General features: G+C 42.5%; 1 protein-coding gene across 4 annotated transcripts in view; it reads right to left on the reverse strand.

Annotated features, from left to right (window-relative positions):
- Window positions 1–16,747, reverse strand: part of cadm3 (cell adhesion molecule 3) — a 78,817-nt gene that overhangs the window by 9,625 nt on the left and 52,445 nt on the right. For all 4 annotated transcript variants that reach the window (XM_041055607.1, XM_041055605.1, XM_041055604.1 and 1 more), the window contains exons 5-8: window positions 16,489–16,626; window positions 6,971–7,141; window positions 6,176–6,266; window positions 410–582 (exon numbers count right to left, since the gene is read on the reverse strand). In XM_041055607.1, the coding sequence (XP_040911541.1) occupies window positions 410–582; window positions 6,176–6,266; window positions 6,971–7,141; window positions 16,489–16,626 (573 nt within the window). The remainder of the gene's footprint in view (window positions 1–409; window positions 583–6,175; window positions 6,267–6,970; window positions 7,142–16,488; window positions 16,627–16,747) is intronic.

Consider the following 16,747-nt stretch of genomic DNA (forward strand, 5'->3'; position numbering starts at 1 on the left):
ATGAGAAATGGGCAAGCAAAGCGCAAAAATGGCCATGGATCGAACGAACGGGAGCACATAAAAGCGAAGGGAAAGAAGCGCAAGAAAGAGCGAAAGCGGTTGGATGGTAAACGGTGGCGGTTATGGTGGCGCGGTTGGATGAGAAAAGAAAAACAAAACAAAACAACAAACAAAAACAGGAGGAAAGAAACGAAAGTAAATCAGAAGAGAAAAAAGATGGAAGAAGTACAAGCAAAACCACAACAAACGACAGAAGAAATAAAAAAAAGTGATGACGAAATGTAAAAGAAGACATCCCAGCCCTTTCACTTTTTTCTCTACATCAGTCCCTCTCATCTCCATCTCTTCCCCACCACTCATTCCTTTTCCTCACTGTTTTGCCTTCCCTCTTTTCACTTTTTCCTGTTACCTTGCACCAGGAGTGTGTACTCCCCCTGGCTGTTTCCGATGCCGTTGTCAGCATGGCAGAGGTAAACGCCATTATCTGATTTGTTGAGCATCTCGAAGCGCAGGTAAGCACCGTCGACTTTGGCCTGTGGGGGGAGCTCTCCATCCTTCTTCTCCCATATGTAGATGGAGGGCCTTTGACAAGAGAGAGAGACATACAGAAGGAATGAGAGTCCTGAGCTGAACTGTACATGCTTTGCACATTTTGCAAAAAAGACAGAATGACAAAAAGTAAAAAAAAAAAAAAAAAAATCAAGAGAGGTGACGTGATGAGGGGAGAAGGGAGCTGTGACAAGTGCTGCAGGAACAAGAAAAGAGATGAAATCATCAAGAGTGAAGTAGAGGGAGGAAGGGAAAAAGAAGAAATGGATGAAGGAAAGGGGAGGCTGGGAGGAATGAACACAGAAAAAGAGGAGATAAAAACAGGTGAGGAGAGCAATTGAGAAAAAATAACAGAAAGAGATGGAGAGAATGAACGACGTAAAGAGGGAGAGAGCTGTTGCAGCAGACAGTAAAAGTGAAATAAAAGAAATGATGAAGAAAATGATGGAAAGAAAGACGGGGTTGAGAGGAGTGCCACAGCTCGAAGAAGAAAAGAGCTTAAAAGAGATGGAGGGAGAAGAAGAAGAAGATCAGCATTTCAAATCAGCCTGCGTTAAAAAATCCATTCTGCATAACAGATTGTGTATGAGAGAGATAGCGAGACGTGCCTTGATAAAAGAATCAATTATGTAAATGTGCGAGTCCTTAAGCACTGTACAGTAATTACAATGACGGGGAGTCTGAATCGGGGACAGACCTGAATATGTTGGACTGATTAATCGCTCCAAGTGTGAAAAAAAAAAAAACCCTCAGCGACACCTAAAGGTGCAATCCGTGACTTCACGACAGTAGCCAGGTGGGCGTTTGTACAGTAACGATTAAAGGCAGGAACTATGCTGCTCTCAGATCAGACTCCTTCAGACCAATATTTTCAAATCTCGTTGGATGACTCTGAAAGGCAAAAACCTACAACTCCACAGCTCCATGTTACTGCTGCTGGGCACAATTCTCAAACGGAGCTAATCGTCTACTCCCTTGACACCTGCTGCTGAGCAAACACTAGGGAGACTGTGGACCTACTGTGAAGCTCAAAGTTTTGAATATGTGTCATTTTAGGAATATAAATCCTAACAAAGCTTAAAAAGAGCTTGAGTTTCACTCAACTGTCCTGAGGCAAATAAAAGACGAATATTTATCCAACCCAAAAAAAAAGAAAAAAAAGAATTTAAAGCAAGCCTTTCCTCACCGTGTTTGTCTACATCATCTGGTTACCTGCAATAAAATGTAACCAGCTGTTGTATTACACTGCTTCCAAATGCTAGTTAAAATCCAATTAACTGAGCGATTAACTTCACATTTACAGGCTGTAACTCGTGTAGTTTTATTAAACAAAACGCTCAAGAGTCAATCTCGGTTACACGGCGGGTAGCTTAAGTGCAGACAGCTGACTGGTCAGAACACGCTGATAAGTCCCATCACGTGTCCTGAGTTTTAATCTTGGCACTGAGCTTTGCTTGATTGGAAACTTTTCAATGAGCACACATGCATCAATAAACACTGCACAAAAGTCATAATACGCTCGAAGACATTCTTTATAGCAATTATGGGTACTTTGGTGCTGCATATTTCCTCCTTCTCACAGCTGTAATCATTATCACAGTAAAGAATGAGCTTTTGGGTGTTTCTGCTAAATTGCTAATATGAAATATGTTAAATTATGCCAATATCTAAAATCTAAGCAACCCAACACTTAGTAACACATCCAATACACAGTGTCTGTCATCTGATCAGTATTTTCACAGTTAAAGATTATTAAAGGATAAATATATAAAGGAGTCCCTGAGAAGAACAACAATGCATTAGTCCAACTCTCATTACTTTCTGGCTTCCATACCCAGTTTGTGGCACTCAGTCCCAAGGCCATTGGTTTCTACAGAAAATGGACTTATTTAAAGCTGCTCTAATCAATATTTTTATATAAACAATGGGTGAGATGAATAATTACCAGACTTTGCAGTTCTCCTCAGTTGTACAGGGTTTTTCAGCTTTTTGTCAGCTCACTGCTTTTGCTTTACACCCCACATCCTAACTATTCTGATTCAGTAAGCTCTCATCGGCGAGGGGCAGCTTCCCACTGTCACTCCTTGCCCAGCAGACAAACAAAGTCAGCATGTAGCTGTTGAAGAACGTGGAGCATTTAACTGCTCCAGATGTTTTGGTTACAACATATTGTACTGCCCCTCAACTAGCCCAATAAATAAATATATAAATAAACGTTTAAAGATGGATCACAAATATCCAATTTTATTTACAAAAAGGCTCAGTAATTCAGCTGGGAACAGGAGCAGTGGTTGTATTTGTCGGGGATTATTTTGAGCTGTGAATTATTACATATTTGGTGAATGAGTGAGCATTTACAGCAGCGGGACAGCACATTTGACTCAAAATAAACAAGAGCACCCACAGTAACAAGGAGCAGGTCTTCCAGTGCAATGATGTGGCTCACTGATGTGTTTTTAATAGTTTTTGGACAACACCGAAGCTCAATGGCACAGAGGAATAAAGCTAATCAGGCTTTGGCTACACAGGCAGCACTTGGTTAGAAGGTTTAATTCACTGTTGGTTTTAGTCTTTTCATGGGATTTGTTGGCGGTAAGAAAAGTGTAGAATATGGCAAAGCCTTACCCTTCAACAGGATACAGATTATTGTAATCCTGTTACATGTCACCTGCTGTTTTCTAACCGTGGCCATGACCTTGCACACACGGGGAAGCTTGCACGCAATCACGAGTCAAAGTTACGCAAGGCTTTTTAGTTGTAAATGTGTTATGTGAACAGTCTTGGGGACGTTAACTTGGTTAAATGACTTCCAGAGCAGAAATGCGATGTGATTGTGAGAACTCTCCAGCCGTGCTGATTGAATAGATGGGAAATACAGTAGAACGTAGAGCGCAGATCCCTTTCCCTTCTGTTAGAAAGCTCTTGCCGTCAGGCGTCAAGGAAAACACAGCATAGAATTTGATACGGTAAGTTATTGTTTTGAACCTGACAGGACGTGACCACGAAGAGAAGAGAAGAGAAGAGAAGAGGAGAGGAGAGGAGAAGAGAGAAAAGAAGTTCACTGAGTTTGATTGGGGAAGGCAGCTCAGGAGGAGGAGAGCGAGCTGAGTGGCTGGGTGTGTCGGAGGGAAGGTGTCATCGCAGTGATTGGCGAGTGACTGACAGCTGTGGGGGCAACCTGTATCTGATTTGATTGGACACTAGCTCATCCACAAGCGGCGGTGCACATAACTGAGCACGCTCCCCCCTCCATGCTCTCTCCCGCCCCGTCTCACACACACACACACCGGCTTTCTCCTGTTCGCTCTTCCTCGTTCTGTCTTTGTCATTCGCTGCTTGTCACCAAATCTTTCTGTCTCCCCTCCGCCCACGTTTTTCTCTGCTTCCCTCTCCCTCTCTTGTTGGTTTGTTTTCCTTTTTACCTCTCCTTCCCTTGTCATTTTTTTGCCTCAGTCTCACAGTTTCTCTCTTCTGTAGCCTTGTTTTTTTTTTTTTTACATATAGCCTCTGCCACTCAGCAGACGCTTTTATCTAAAGCTTCTCCATGTACTATGAGTTAAGTACATTTTTAGAAAGGGTGATCCCAGAGGGAGCTGAACCTTGAACCCTTGCACTGTCAGGAACATTCTGAACTGCATAGAGCCATTTATTACCACAGAACAAGACAGTTTCATATATAGAACGCACAGTGCATCGTTTAATGGATGCTTTCATCCACAGAATCTAATTGTATCACAAATAAATGCTTTCTAACAAGAGAGGTCCCGGTGGGAATTGAACCCCTTGCTGTGGCACACTGTTCATGCCTTGCTTTTCTCCTGTCTGTAATTTATCGACTTCCTTGCTGCCGTACATGTGATGACAGTCACCTCCTTCTTCCCCTCCCCCTATCTGTTCCACCTGCCAATCAAACTAACTGGCTAATCTCATTCCTAGCCCCTCCTGTGATGAGCTGACAGTGGGGAGAGAGGGGAAAAGGTGATCGGGGAGGAAGAGGAGGAGGAGGAGGAGGGGTGGGGAGTTTAGAGGGAAAAGGTGTGAGGAAAGATAGAGGAGAGTTATAGGAAAGGACGGGGGAGAAGAGGAGGATGATGAGTGGGGCAGAGAGGTGTCGTGACAAGACGGAGAGGAGCGAACGAGCGGTGAGTGACACAGCGGCGGAGAGATACCCGATGATGGAGGGATGGAGGGAGGCAGGGAGAGGAGGACAGAAGGAGGAGGAGGGGAGGAGAGGAGAGTGGATCAATAGAGCTGGTTGGCTGGAGGTTCATCTATAATGCAGAAAGGCCAGGGGAAAGAATGTATTTGTGTGGGCAGGATTTAAGACACGGCTGCAGTTTGTTTGTGTGTGTGCGTCTGTGGGTATCAGAAAAATTGTGTACTCACTGTATCAGTGAACACGCAAGAGCTTGTAGAAGCAGGTGTCTTCGGTAACTGTGCCTGTGTGTGCCTGTGTGTGCGTGTTTGAACAAGCGACTACTTGCATGACAAAGCTTCAGAAATTGAACGTGTAGATGTGTGATTGCTTAGAAGTGTGTTTCTGTGTGTATGTGCAGACTGTCAGCGCTGTTACCTGCACATGTAGCCTGTAGGTGTGTGTGTGTGTGTGTATTTGTGCATGTGCATTATTTAAGGGTTTTTTAGGGGTTTTATGATTGTGTACCTGCCAAGTAACTAAAATGTGACTGTGTTTACACGTCTCCTTTGTATGCTTGTCTAAAACGCCTCTTAAATATACTGACACCCTTTGTATAACCAGGGTAAAAGCTTTGATTAGACTAAGAACTGTGACACCCAACCTGTGTCATGGCTTCCATCAATACATGTTTTAGTAGGAGAAAAACAGCTCGAGTTGCTGCGTAAGAGACAGCACAGAGCTACAGAGTGATGCTGGGTCATGTACTCAGGTTCACTAGATAAGAATCATTTCAAGAAAACGCAGCTGGCTGAAGTGATAAAGGTGACAGACTACATTAGTATATAAGAAGGGCACTGAAAAAAGAAGAATTAACTGTTCATCCCAAACAGTCCCCACTTGACCAATGGCAGAATCAGTCATGTCCAAACGCTCAAAAATATTTATGGTTTCATAATCAGCAAACTCTTGGGGTCCCGCAAATAAGCAGAGGTGGAAGTGGTGTGATGTTACAGCATCTGAAAAAAGTGTCTGACACCAAACACAGTGGCATCTCCCAACAAACAGTCAGTGTTAGTTTCCTCTTGCCGTGACTTCTGTCTTTCTAAATCAAATTATCTTACTTCACTAATTGTTGGCGCAGACGAGGAAGCCTTAGTTACACAGCAAACTGCATGGAAATGTAAAAAAACATGACTAATGTTCAGTAATATTACTTAGTGGTACTGTATAAAGGATGTTGTGTGGAAGTGGTGTTGTTATTTAATCCCATAAAGTTTTATTTTATATCAATAAACACCAATAATTGTGCCTTTAGTGATGTAACTCAAGTCAGGGATCTGTAACTGTAATTGTAAAACGTGTAGGTGTGAATGTGTCGTTTCGACTGTGTTTAAAGCAGTGAAATGTGTATATATATATATATATATATATATATAATTATCCATACAGGCAGCCATGGTGTGAATGAGGTGTGTGCGTGTGTCTTACTCTGGGTTGCCGTTGCCCAAACACTGGAGATAAAACTTCTCCCCCTCTCTGGGCAAATCGCTCTCAGGATGGATCTCCACATTAGGGGAATCTGTAAGTGGAAGACACACACACACACACACACACAAAGACACACACACACACACACACACACACACACACACACACACACACACACACACACACACACACACACACACACACACAGACAGAGACACAGAGCGTAGTTACATAACACAGTACTCATAACCGCACAGACATGCACACAGCACCGACAGTCTCATTCATCCCTGTCTCAATCTACTCCCATCTGCATCCTGTAGGCGTCACCATCTCTCTGCCTCCTACAATGACATAACCCCCTTACACAATGACGCTACTATCCCTCGGCGACGCAGTACCATCTGCTCGCCCACATGGTGGCAGTACCAGCACAAAGTCCGACGTGGCTCCACTTATATTTTAATTTTAGATAATAACCTCCTCTCTTCTTATCCACTGTGACTCAACTCTGGGCAAGTGCACCTGCAGAGGAAGGTCAAGTTCCTTTGTGGCCATTATTACAGGTAGCTAACGCTAAATTACTGGAGCAGAGGTCAAACTGCAAAGGGGGAAAATCGGCCACTACTTCTCAATAAAAGAGAAGCACAAATAAAAACCAGAGCAGTTTGAGGTTTTACTTCACATTTCCCTCTCACATCTGTCTGTCCTCTACTCTGCCTCCCTCCCCCCAGCATCTTCTGTATCTGTCATCTCTCACCACTTCACCCCCCCCTCATTTCCCAGTTGACTCACACAACACCCGCAGAGGCTGCTGGCTCCTCTTGTCCCCCGGGGCGAGAGAGGGATGGTCGACAGCGCAGGTGACGAGGGCATTGTCGTCGCTGCGGGTCACCTCCAGGGTGAGTTCGCTGCTCACGTTGTATGTGGGATCGTCTGGAATGGGTTCCACCACGTCTGGACGCCCTGAGGTGAAGAGGGACGAGAAGGGGGAGGGGACAGTCAAGAGGAAGGCGTCAGCATCTTAACCAGAGACTAGTAGAACACAGGACGCAAAAAAAACCATGCAGAAAAACAGCCTGGACTGTAATTAGGATGTGGTGGTTTCATGTTATGGAACTGTACAGCGGTGCAATGACCCCCATTTATTCCCATTAAATGAAAAATGCCTTTTCTGTGCGGTTACCTTGTGCCCTTGGGTGTTTTGTTCTGCTATCTGTCATTATATGCCACATATACTGTTTGTCTAACAATCCATTATCACACATTTTTATAGCAATGTCATACCTTTTCTCTCCCTAAAAGAATCATTTTTTTCTGCTGACTCATTCAGTGATGTTCACGATCATTATATCCAATAAAACTTTCAATCACATAAAACCCACAGCTCAGTCTCTGTCCTGAGGTTAACGGGTAAACACGAGTTAGATGTGTGTTTTTCTCTTGATCTGCCAAAAATTAGTCTAAATCAGAAAAGATGAATCCTTTAGTCAATCATCAAAACAATTATCAACGAGAATCTTTTTAACTGATAAATGTCTTGAGTTATTAATAAAGCTAAACTACCCAAAACTCACAGGCTCCAGCTTGTAAAATGTGAGGATTTTCTGCATTCCTCTGTCTTATACATTGAATAACTTTGGATGTTTGGACCTTGAGTAAGAAAAAAATAAGTATTTTGAATATATCATCTTGGTCTCTGGGTAACTGTGATGAGCCTTTTCCACTATATTCTGACATTTTATAGACTATAGTATTTATAAGTAAAAAAAAGAAAACAAACCCAAAAAAATTAAAAATCTTCAGATGACTCACATTTGTTCCATTTTCTGTTCTCTTGAATTTACTCACTTCTAAAAGGGTAAAAACAACATCTCCAGAGTGAGTGCGAAGAGTTTCTTCTGCTAACATTAATTTTCGGACCTTCTCAGTCTAACATCCTGCTGAAACATCCTGGTTCATGAGGAAAATTTCAGTTCCCTTCAGCACCCAGAACCCCTGTAATGTACCATCAGTAAACTGCACACAGCACGCTCATGTTTACTAACCAGGCCAGTCTGTGATGTTTCATGCTGAAGGACACCAAGGGGACGAGAGAGGCTAAAGATCTGACATTGCTAAGTCCAACTTTCCTTGGACTCGCTGGCTTGCTGTTGCTTAGGAAACAGCATGTATTTCACATGATATGATACCCGAGAACGGAGTTTTATACAGGCAAGGAAGAGAAACCTACAGCATCTTAACTGCATTCAGATGCTCTGTGATTTAGAATGGTGTAACAGGTCTGTTTTTAAAGTGATCATGATATGCACAGGTTCCTTTTTACTTTTTATAAAGACACTTTTCCATTTAGTCTTGTTTCTCTTCTCTTTCCAGTCTGAGCAGAATAAAGAAGAAGAGGAAGAACTGGGCAGGTGTAAGTGGGCACGAGGAACAGCAGCAGCACTACAGTTAGACAAAGTATGAAAGCATAAACACAGTGGGGACTGTCATCCGGAGATTGCACTCCATTGTAAGAGAAAATATCAAACTGGGTGGTCAGACCGTGAAAGTGGTTGGTGAATCTTGGAAAGTGGACCAGAACCTTATCGCTTTCTCCTGCGTGGAGTGAAACACACACACACACACGCACGCACAACCACGGGCACATGTAGGTCAAGCTCATGAATAACATATACACAGAGGAGGCAGAGATAGTGGCAGGGAAGCAGATTGGAAAACACACACTTTCACACACACAGTTTTTTTTTCCCCCTCTGTCTCACTTTCAGTCACTCAAACACACAGATATTATAGATGCTTCCTCCTCCTCCGCCTCCTCCCCCTCCCCCTCCCGAGAACTCTTCAAATACCACTGAATCTAATGACATCTCTCTTTTTATTACCATAACCAGTCCTCTGACCCGCAGAGAAAATTAGTTTACTTTTCAGGTGCATTCCAAAAATCCTGCGCCACTCAGAGGAGTCTTTTCGTCACTGTCTCTCTCTCGCTACCCTTTCTCTCTCTCTCTGCACACACAAATACAGACAGTCTATAGCCTTTATTAAAGACCATGGATCTCCAAAACCAGACTAGGGAATGAAGAAATCCTGTTTGTTTACTCACTGACTCCTGTGTACAGTATTTTCGAAATCATACAATTGAGTTTTAATAAGTTTCTCAGGCCCAAGGGGTCACGGAACCGACTCAACACATTCATTACGGAAAAAATAAGATGCAGTCAGTTTAAGTGGTTTTTCCCAAGACAGCAGTGATGCACATTTACTCATAATTCACATTTCCTCAGTTCATAATTAGATCATCAGGGTAGATTTGCATGTCAGCTGCTGCAAGCGGAGCAACAAGCAAATCGGATCGGAAAGCAGTAACAGGTTGTGTTTCACTACATTACATTCAAACTAACAGATTCTATCTCTTAAATGGTCAGTATAAAAGATATATATATACACACATTTTAGTCATGCAGATCACTTTAGCTTTTGCTCAGGTTTGGAGATATTTGTTATTGAGATTCTTGTCTTCACCCTTATACAATGGAGTTTCAGTTCAGCACTGAAAATGGATTCGAAAAATTCAAGAGTAACATCTCTCAGCAGAAACAGGGTCCTCATTACTGTGGATTTTTTTTTTCATACTGGGGACTATTTCTCTGTTAGTTCCAGTGAAAACTGTTGAACTGAGTATATTCTGTGGATTAGCCAGAGTAACCTGGATGTTGTTTTTGGAACCAGAGGTTGAATTTTTCAAAATGTAATTTTTCGGTGCTGTGAGCACCAAAAACAAAATTCTTGTTACCAGCATTGTGTTGGGTTAGAGACAGAAATCTAAAAACCTGCACAAATACACGTACGACAAAACCTGGACAATGAAAACTACCTGTACAGACAGATATAATTTTGGTGAAACAACCCTTTAATTGTATTTAATGTTGCTATAATCAATATATTTACATCATTAACTATTGCTTACACGTGACTATGTGACAGGGATCATTCAAAGTGATGAACCAACAGAGAATAGTCACCTCACTCTAAAGTTCCCCTTAATCAAGCAGGGCTTTTCACTGTCTTTCAGCTCAGAGTTCTGTTTTTCCGACCTGCACCCTCACTTCACTCTCACCACTGTCATAACATTATGTCCAGATACAGCAGGCGTCTGTTTTCAGCTTTCAGCTAACCCCACTCTACACTATCTGTCCAACACCAAACGGCAGACAGACCACATTAGAGACAAGCTAATGGGCATAGTGGAGCATTTAGTGGCCAAGGAGCCAGACATTTCCCTCAGGCGTTGGTGTAGACCAAAGACAGAGCTAAAAGAGAGTCAATATTGGACTTGCATTTATCATGTGGACACAGAGACGACTCCAGATGAATGTTAATGCTGCTCCATGTTTGCTAGATGTGTAAATAGGCAAATGTTTTCTATCTGACACGTTCCACGTATCGTTTTATGAGCTGCTAATATGTCATTGCAGTGCAGTCAAACAAAACAGTCACTGCAGGTTGTGCAAAATATGACACTCAATATATGTACACTCAACCTAATGAACAAGCTGGGTCTCTACATAAACACGACAAACAGACTGTAGACCAGGCCATGCAACAGATAATGATGTAGAGCTGACTGGTTGTTCAGGGTTAAGTATGAAGGAAACAGCATGCATCTATTAGTATAAATCAAAACCAGAACATATTTGCAGAAAAGCACAGCTGCAGTATATACTGGATGCAGGAAGCAGAGAGCTTACATACAGTATAAAAAAAAAGTGAATTTATTTAAATCTGCTGAAAAAAACGAATTATTAAGTAAGAGAAGGACACACGATGCTCACACATTTGTTCATCTAAACACCATGTTTGCATTCTCATAATATATCCTCAAGTCATCATGAATGGTCAATTTATAGCATCAATTTATTGTCTCATTGCCTCATCACACGACTCATTACCATTAAAAACAGTTCAAAAGTTCACAGAATAATCAACAAAAACATGTCATATCGTCAAAGTTATGTTTTTAATGACTGGAAAATCGTTAAGAATAAATATTAATATCCAATTTTATTTTTCCAGCATTAATTGAAGTGTGTGCAGCGTTCTGCTTCTTTAATATTTAAGCTTGACTATCTTCCAGTACCTGCTGAAAATTTAATGGGATGCCCGTACTTTTCTATAAAACTCCTACCGCTCGAATAAAAAGGTGGGCAATCGGCACATCCTTGAGACTAACTTCCCCCAAGGTGGTGATGCGATGCAGATGAGGTGCTGGCGCCTCTGATGCTACAACCCTCAAGCGTACAATTTACCATAAAATAATCATATTAGCAGAATCAAACAACTGGATACGGCAATTACTGCGTCCAGCATGTTTGGGCTTTTGAGGCTGGGGAACTGTGTTTGTGGCCATAACATCTGGATTAGAGCTGAAACAATTAGTCCGTTAATTGATTAGTCTCATAAACTCTTCTATCCCAATAATGTGATGCAAAATGTTATTTTTTTATATATTTTATGTTCAAAGAAATAAATCTGCCAGTTGAATGAGATATTTCCTTTTGTTTTCAACATTCAACTGTGTGATATCTTGTGAGAAATGACAAAAAAACAAAGCTGTTTAGTCTACTTAAAATTCATGACAGTCACCTGAGCCAAGGAAATTCTTCAGACATTTCAATCTGCGTGTGAAATTATCCCACTAAAATATCACATTTTAAATTAACAAAATATCCTAATGTAGTAAACACACACAAAAAAATGGTTATGGAAAATCTTTTGGCAGTCTCTCTTCAGTGCCTGATGAATTTTGATGAGCATTTCTCCACTATATTTTGACACTGTCTAAACTAAACTATCACTTAGTTAAAAAAAAAAAAAAAATTACCATTAGATTAATTGATAATAATAATAATTGTCAGCTGCAGCCCCTATTCCAGATCAGAAATAACATAAAGGAGCAGCTGGACCACTGTGGGAAAGCCAAGTGAATGAGTGAGTAAAATTCCTCCTTAATATTCAATAACTTCGCCAGCTGAACAGGGAGCTTAACCCCCAGCTACTCCAGTGGAGCTGCTCAGTCGCCAGAAGTAGAAAACTCTGGTTGTACTTGGCATCTCAGATGTGTGAAAGCGTGTATCTGTGAACAGACTGTAAAGCATGGCTTAACACTGCCACGCATGCTCAGCAAAAGCCCTTCTTCCCTGGATAAGGGGAGGGTTTTAAAATAATCAAAACAGTCATCACTTTTAAGCTTAAATCGGATTACGGCCAGTGAAAGCACTTGAGTCTGATTGGAGCGTTCATATGAGGTCATCTAATTTAGAATGAGTTCATTAGTCCAGTTACTGGATTACATAGGTGCTGGAACAGATTTTGGTTATGTCTTGCTATGTCTGTCTCCACTACCATTTATTTCCAGTGCTAGGAGGTGATTAAGCACCTTTAGTCAAGTACTCTAAGTATTTATAGACTAATTTGAATCAATTAATCAAAAAATGTGTCAGATTAATCAATACTGAAAATTAGCATTACATCCCCTCGATTTCATGGCACCCTCCAAGCTGCAAATATCAGGTGTTTTATGACAAATATAACAAATATGTAATAACTGTAACGACGCATTCTGAAAGTTGTCGTTCTGCATTATGAGTAGTGTTACTTTTGATGGGTTAATCTGAAATGATCTGATTCTGGACTTTAGCGGACTGTTAAATGCAGGACTTTCCTGCATTTCTTCCACCACCGTCTGTCTCATCTCTTACATTACATTGCTCCATATGGACACACGCCCATGTACCCTTCACGATCCGCCCCACGTCCTGCATTATGACAATTTGGGCCGGTATTCCGCCGGTATGGCCTTAAGTGCCACCATAAATCCCCATTATCCCCAATCCAATACATCGATGTCACTAAATGATCCATAGCCCTTTCACAGAGAACAACTAATACAGTCTTCAAAGCTCTTAGCCTTTCATTCTTCTCAATTACCACTCCCTTTCCCGCACTCTCTCTTGCTCTCCATCTCCCCTCCTCTCCCTGCTCTCTCTGTCTAAATCCTCTTTCCAGATTTCACTCTCCGTTTCGTCAGCCTTCCCTCCTTTTTCTCCCCTCTCTCCTGTTGCGCTCTCCAGTCCCCTCTTCTTTAAAACTGGTCCCCCTTTGCTTCATCCTCTCCCCCCAAGTCTGTGCTCCCACTCAGATGCAAAGCCGCCTCACTTCTTCTTCTGTGGTTTTCCTAATTCCCCCACCGCTCTCTCTTTCTCCTTCATACTCTCTCTCTTCCGTCGGCTCTTTACAGCTTCCATCGCTCTCTCAGTATCCTCGCAGTCGCTCCGTCTATTTTTATGCACACACACACACACACAATCCCGCTCATTCACTCGCTCCGTCTCTGTTCTCTGTTTTCTCAGCAGCCCCTCACTGTCACTTTCTTGATACAAGGCGTCTCTCTCTCTCTCTCTCTCTCTCTCTCTCTCTCTCCTTCTCTCACACACACTGTCTCTCTACATCTGTGTCGCCCTCATCCCCCTCCCCTCTCTCTTTCTCTCCATCTCGCTCCTTCTTTCCTTTTACTGTCAGTGAAGTTGTCAGAGAAGAAGTGGTGAGCAGCAGTGTATGGGCTCATCTTTCCAATACAGACACACACACACACACACACACTTATGCACGTAGACTACAACTGCATGAATGAGAAGCTGTAATAATAGCACACTGACCTGAGGTGCTCTTCCGCTATCTCGCCGGAGATGAGCACTGTGTGACAGTCTGTGTGTGTGATTATCATCTGTCCATTACCAGTGTTTGTGTGTTAAATCGAAGGTGTGTGTGCGTGTTGTTCCAACAATGACTGATTGGAATTGAGCGACGTCAGGACAGCTGGGTGAGGCCTCGAACACACCATCTTTCATATCGAGCTGATTTCCGTCAATTCGCTCTCTGTCTGTCTCTATTTCACTCTGTTCTCCCCTGACTTTAAAGGGTCAGTTCACCCAAAGAAAAACCCTGAATTACACTTATTGACTGAGTCTTTTTTATTTAACATTCAGTGTCATTGTTTTAAAGATGGTTTTATCCTGTAACATTCTTGCATGGCGAAGTGAAATGTCAAAGTTATGGCAAACAAACTATGGTCAAAGGGGCACTCCGCTAATTTTATACATGGTGTTTAGTTTACCAGTCATGAGTAGAACTCAGCCTGTGAGTACAGATCACAGCAGGCTTAGAGACAACACAATTTTAACAGAAAGCCTGGGAAACAAACTGAGGAATGGCATTTCAGAGACACTGATCTTTACCAGACACGGACAGTCTAATGAAAGACGCTGTCAGGCTGCATTATGGCAAATGTACGATCCAGTGCCACTACAACCCGTACCAGGGACTGAAAGTCAGGGCCTTCGATGCTTCAGTTTTGACCATTCTTTTTCAAATCTGTCTCTTGTGAATCATCTAACTTTATTTATAACTTTATGTATAGTAACAAAACTATCTGAAAGATAAGATGCCATTAAAAGTAACAGGAAAAAGGCATCTTTTTGCATTTTGGAAGAACTGACCCTTTAAACAGAAATCAGAACAGAATCCTTCCAAAAAAGCAACCGTCTCCACACTCCGCTTTCCCTCCGTCTCCTCTCTTTAGTTCAGCTGTAACAAAAAGACCAGATAATCTGTCCTCAGGCGGGCAGCTCTCCCATCCCTCCTCTTTGTAGCTTTAGTCCATTCTTTCGATTCATTTCAATCCATAATTATAGCAAACACTAACACTGCCAAGGCATTGGGACACAAGATGGGCATTTTTGCATTACAAAGCCCGAGTCTAGCATTTTCACATCAATAAATCATTATCATATTATATCATCATATTATATCAGTATAATTACGGTAGAAAAGGCAACTGCAAAGAAGATCTACCAGTCTAAACACTGCAGTTTACACTCAAGAGGATTTGGCAGGCCGTCCGCTGCAGATCTTTGCCGACAGACAGAGGGCACTGTTCTTCCAGTAGGAGGATAGCTTAAAGCTTATAGAGTTTTTAGGCGGATGGTGGAAGGAGCGAAAGGGTGACAGAAACCACACTTCCAACATGTTCGTTCTGCTCGGTAAAGCAAAACAGAAAACCTCTGACTGATGAGGCAAACGTAGAACGGGAAACGTAGCTGTAATTTGGAGAAACGTCAGCACTGCCAATTCCACTGGTGTGAGTCAGAGGCTGCCAATCGCCTCCTTGATTTTCAGTTTATCTGTGAGAAAAAAGCTGGTTAATTTGTCCTCTCATGACATCCTCTGTGCGCTGCCTCTCTCTTCAGAAAGGGAGAGGCTCATTCCTCTGCTCATTTCTCCCGTTTATCTGTAACAAAAGACCAGTCTGTCTGACCTCATGCAAAGCTCTCTCTATCTCTATTTCTCTGTTCGACCTCATCCCTTCATCCTCTCCTCCGCCCTGTCTTTTATTGCTGGATTCTGTCGTTATCCCTGGCCAGATCCGACCGTCGCTATCTCTCGTTCTCTGTTGTGTCACCGCCAGTTGCAGATACGTTGAAGCTCAACCAATGACACACACAAACACACACACACACACACTTGCAAGTAAAAACTCAGCATCATCACACACTCACAAAATACAGTGAAAGCAAACAGAAACAGTTCCTGGATACATGCATAGGCACACATTTTCTGGATCAGGACATGAAGGAATGATGGGAAAGAAGGGCACAAACGCAAACACAAACACGCAAACACATTCACAGCGTGTTTCTGCACTCACACACGCAACCAGCATGCCCTCGCACTTGCACACACACACACACACATATACAGGCACAGGTTTAGGGCACACGGAGAGACAGCAGGCTACGTGGCAAGGACACAATACACACACAGCATGATTGCACACACTCACAAAGTACATTCTCACACACACACAACTGCAAAACACACAAATACTGACAAGTGAGGCATATGTGCACAAATTTGCGCATGTCTACAAATATACACACTTGCAAATCCCCATACGCACAGCAGGATCACAAAGACACTTAATTCCAGAGACAAACACAAATGCACAAGCAAAAACCACATCCTTGCACTCCAACAGAATATTCATGCAGCCACACATTCACACACACTGTCCCACACACACACACACACACAACCACACCCATACACTTGCTCAACACTCACAGATCCAGCAAGAGAACAAGCTAGAGTACAACAACAGGCACGTTGAACATACATTTTCTGACCCCACAATGCACACACACACATTCACAAACACACAAAGAGTGTGTCCGCACACTTCCTGCATCTCTCACCTTCCAGCTCCTTGTCTCCGAGGTACCAGATCAGCCTGGCGGGGGGTTTGCTGCCGGTGCTGGTGCAGGTCAGGGTGACTTTGCCCCCCTCCGGCACTGCCTTCTCAAAGCCCGAGATCTGAGGTTTACCAGGCACACCTAGAGACAGATAGAGAGACATAAAGAGTTAGAAAGTAAGAGTAAGAGAGGAGGGGGGGCTCACCTTCTATGCAGAAAAGAAGAAAAGGGAAATGAGACGAAGGCAAATAAGGAAAACAAA

The sequence above is a fragment of the Toxotes jaculatrix genome, chromosome 14 (assembly GCF_017976425.1).
Source record: "Toxotes jaculatrix isolate fToxJac2 chromosome 14, fToxJac2.pri, whole genome shotgun sequence".
NCBI lineage: Eukaryota > Metazoa > Chordata > Actinopteri > Toxotidae > Toxotes > Toxotes jaculatrix.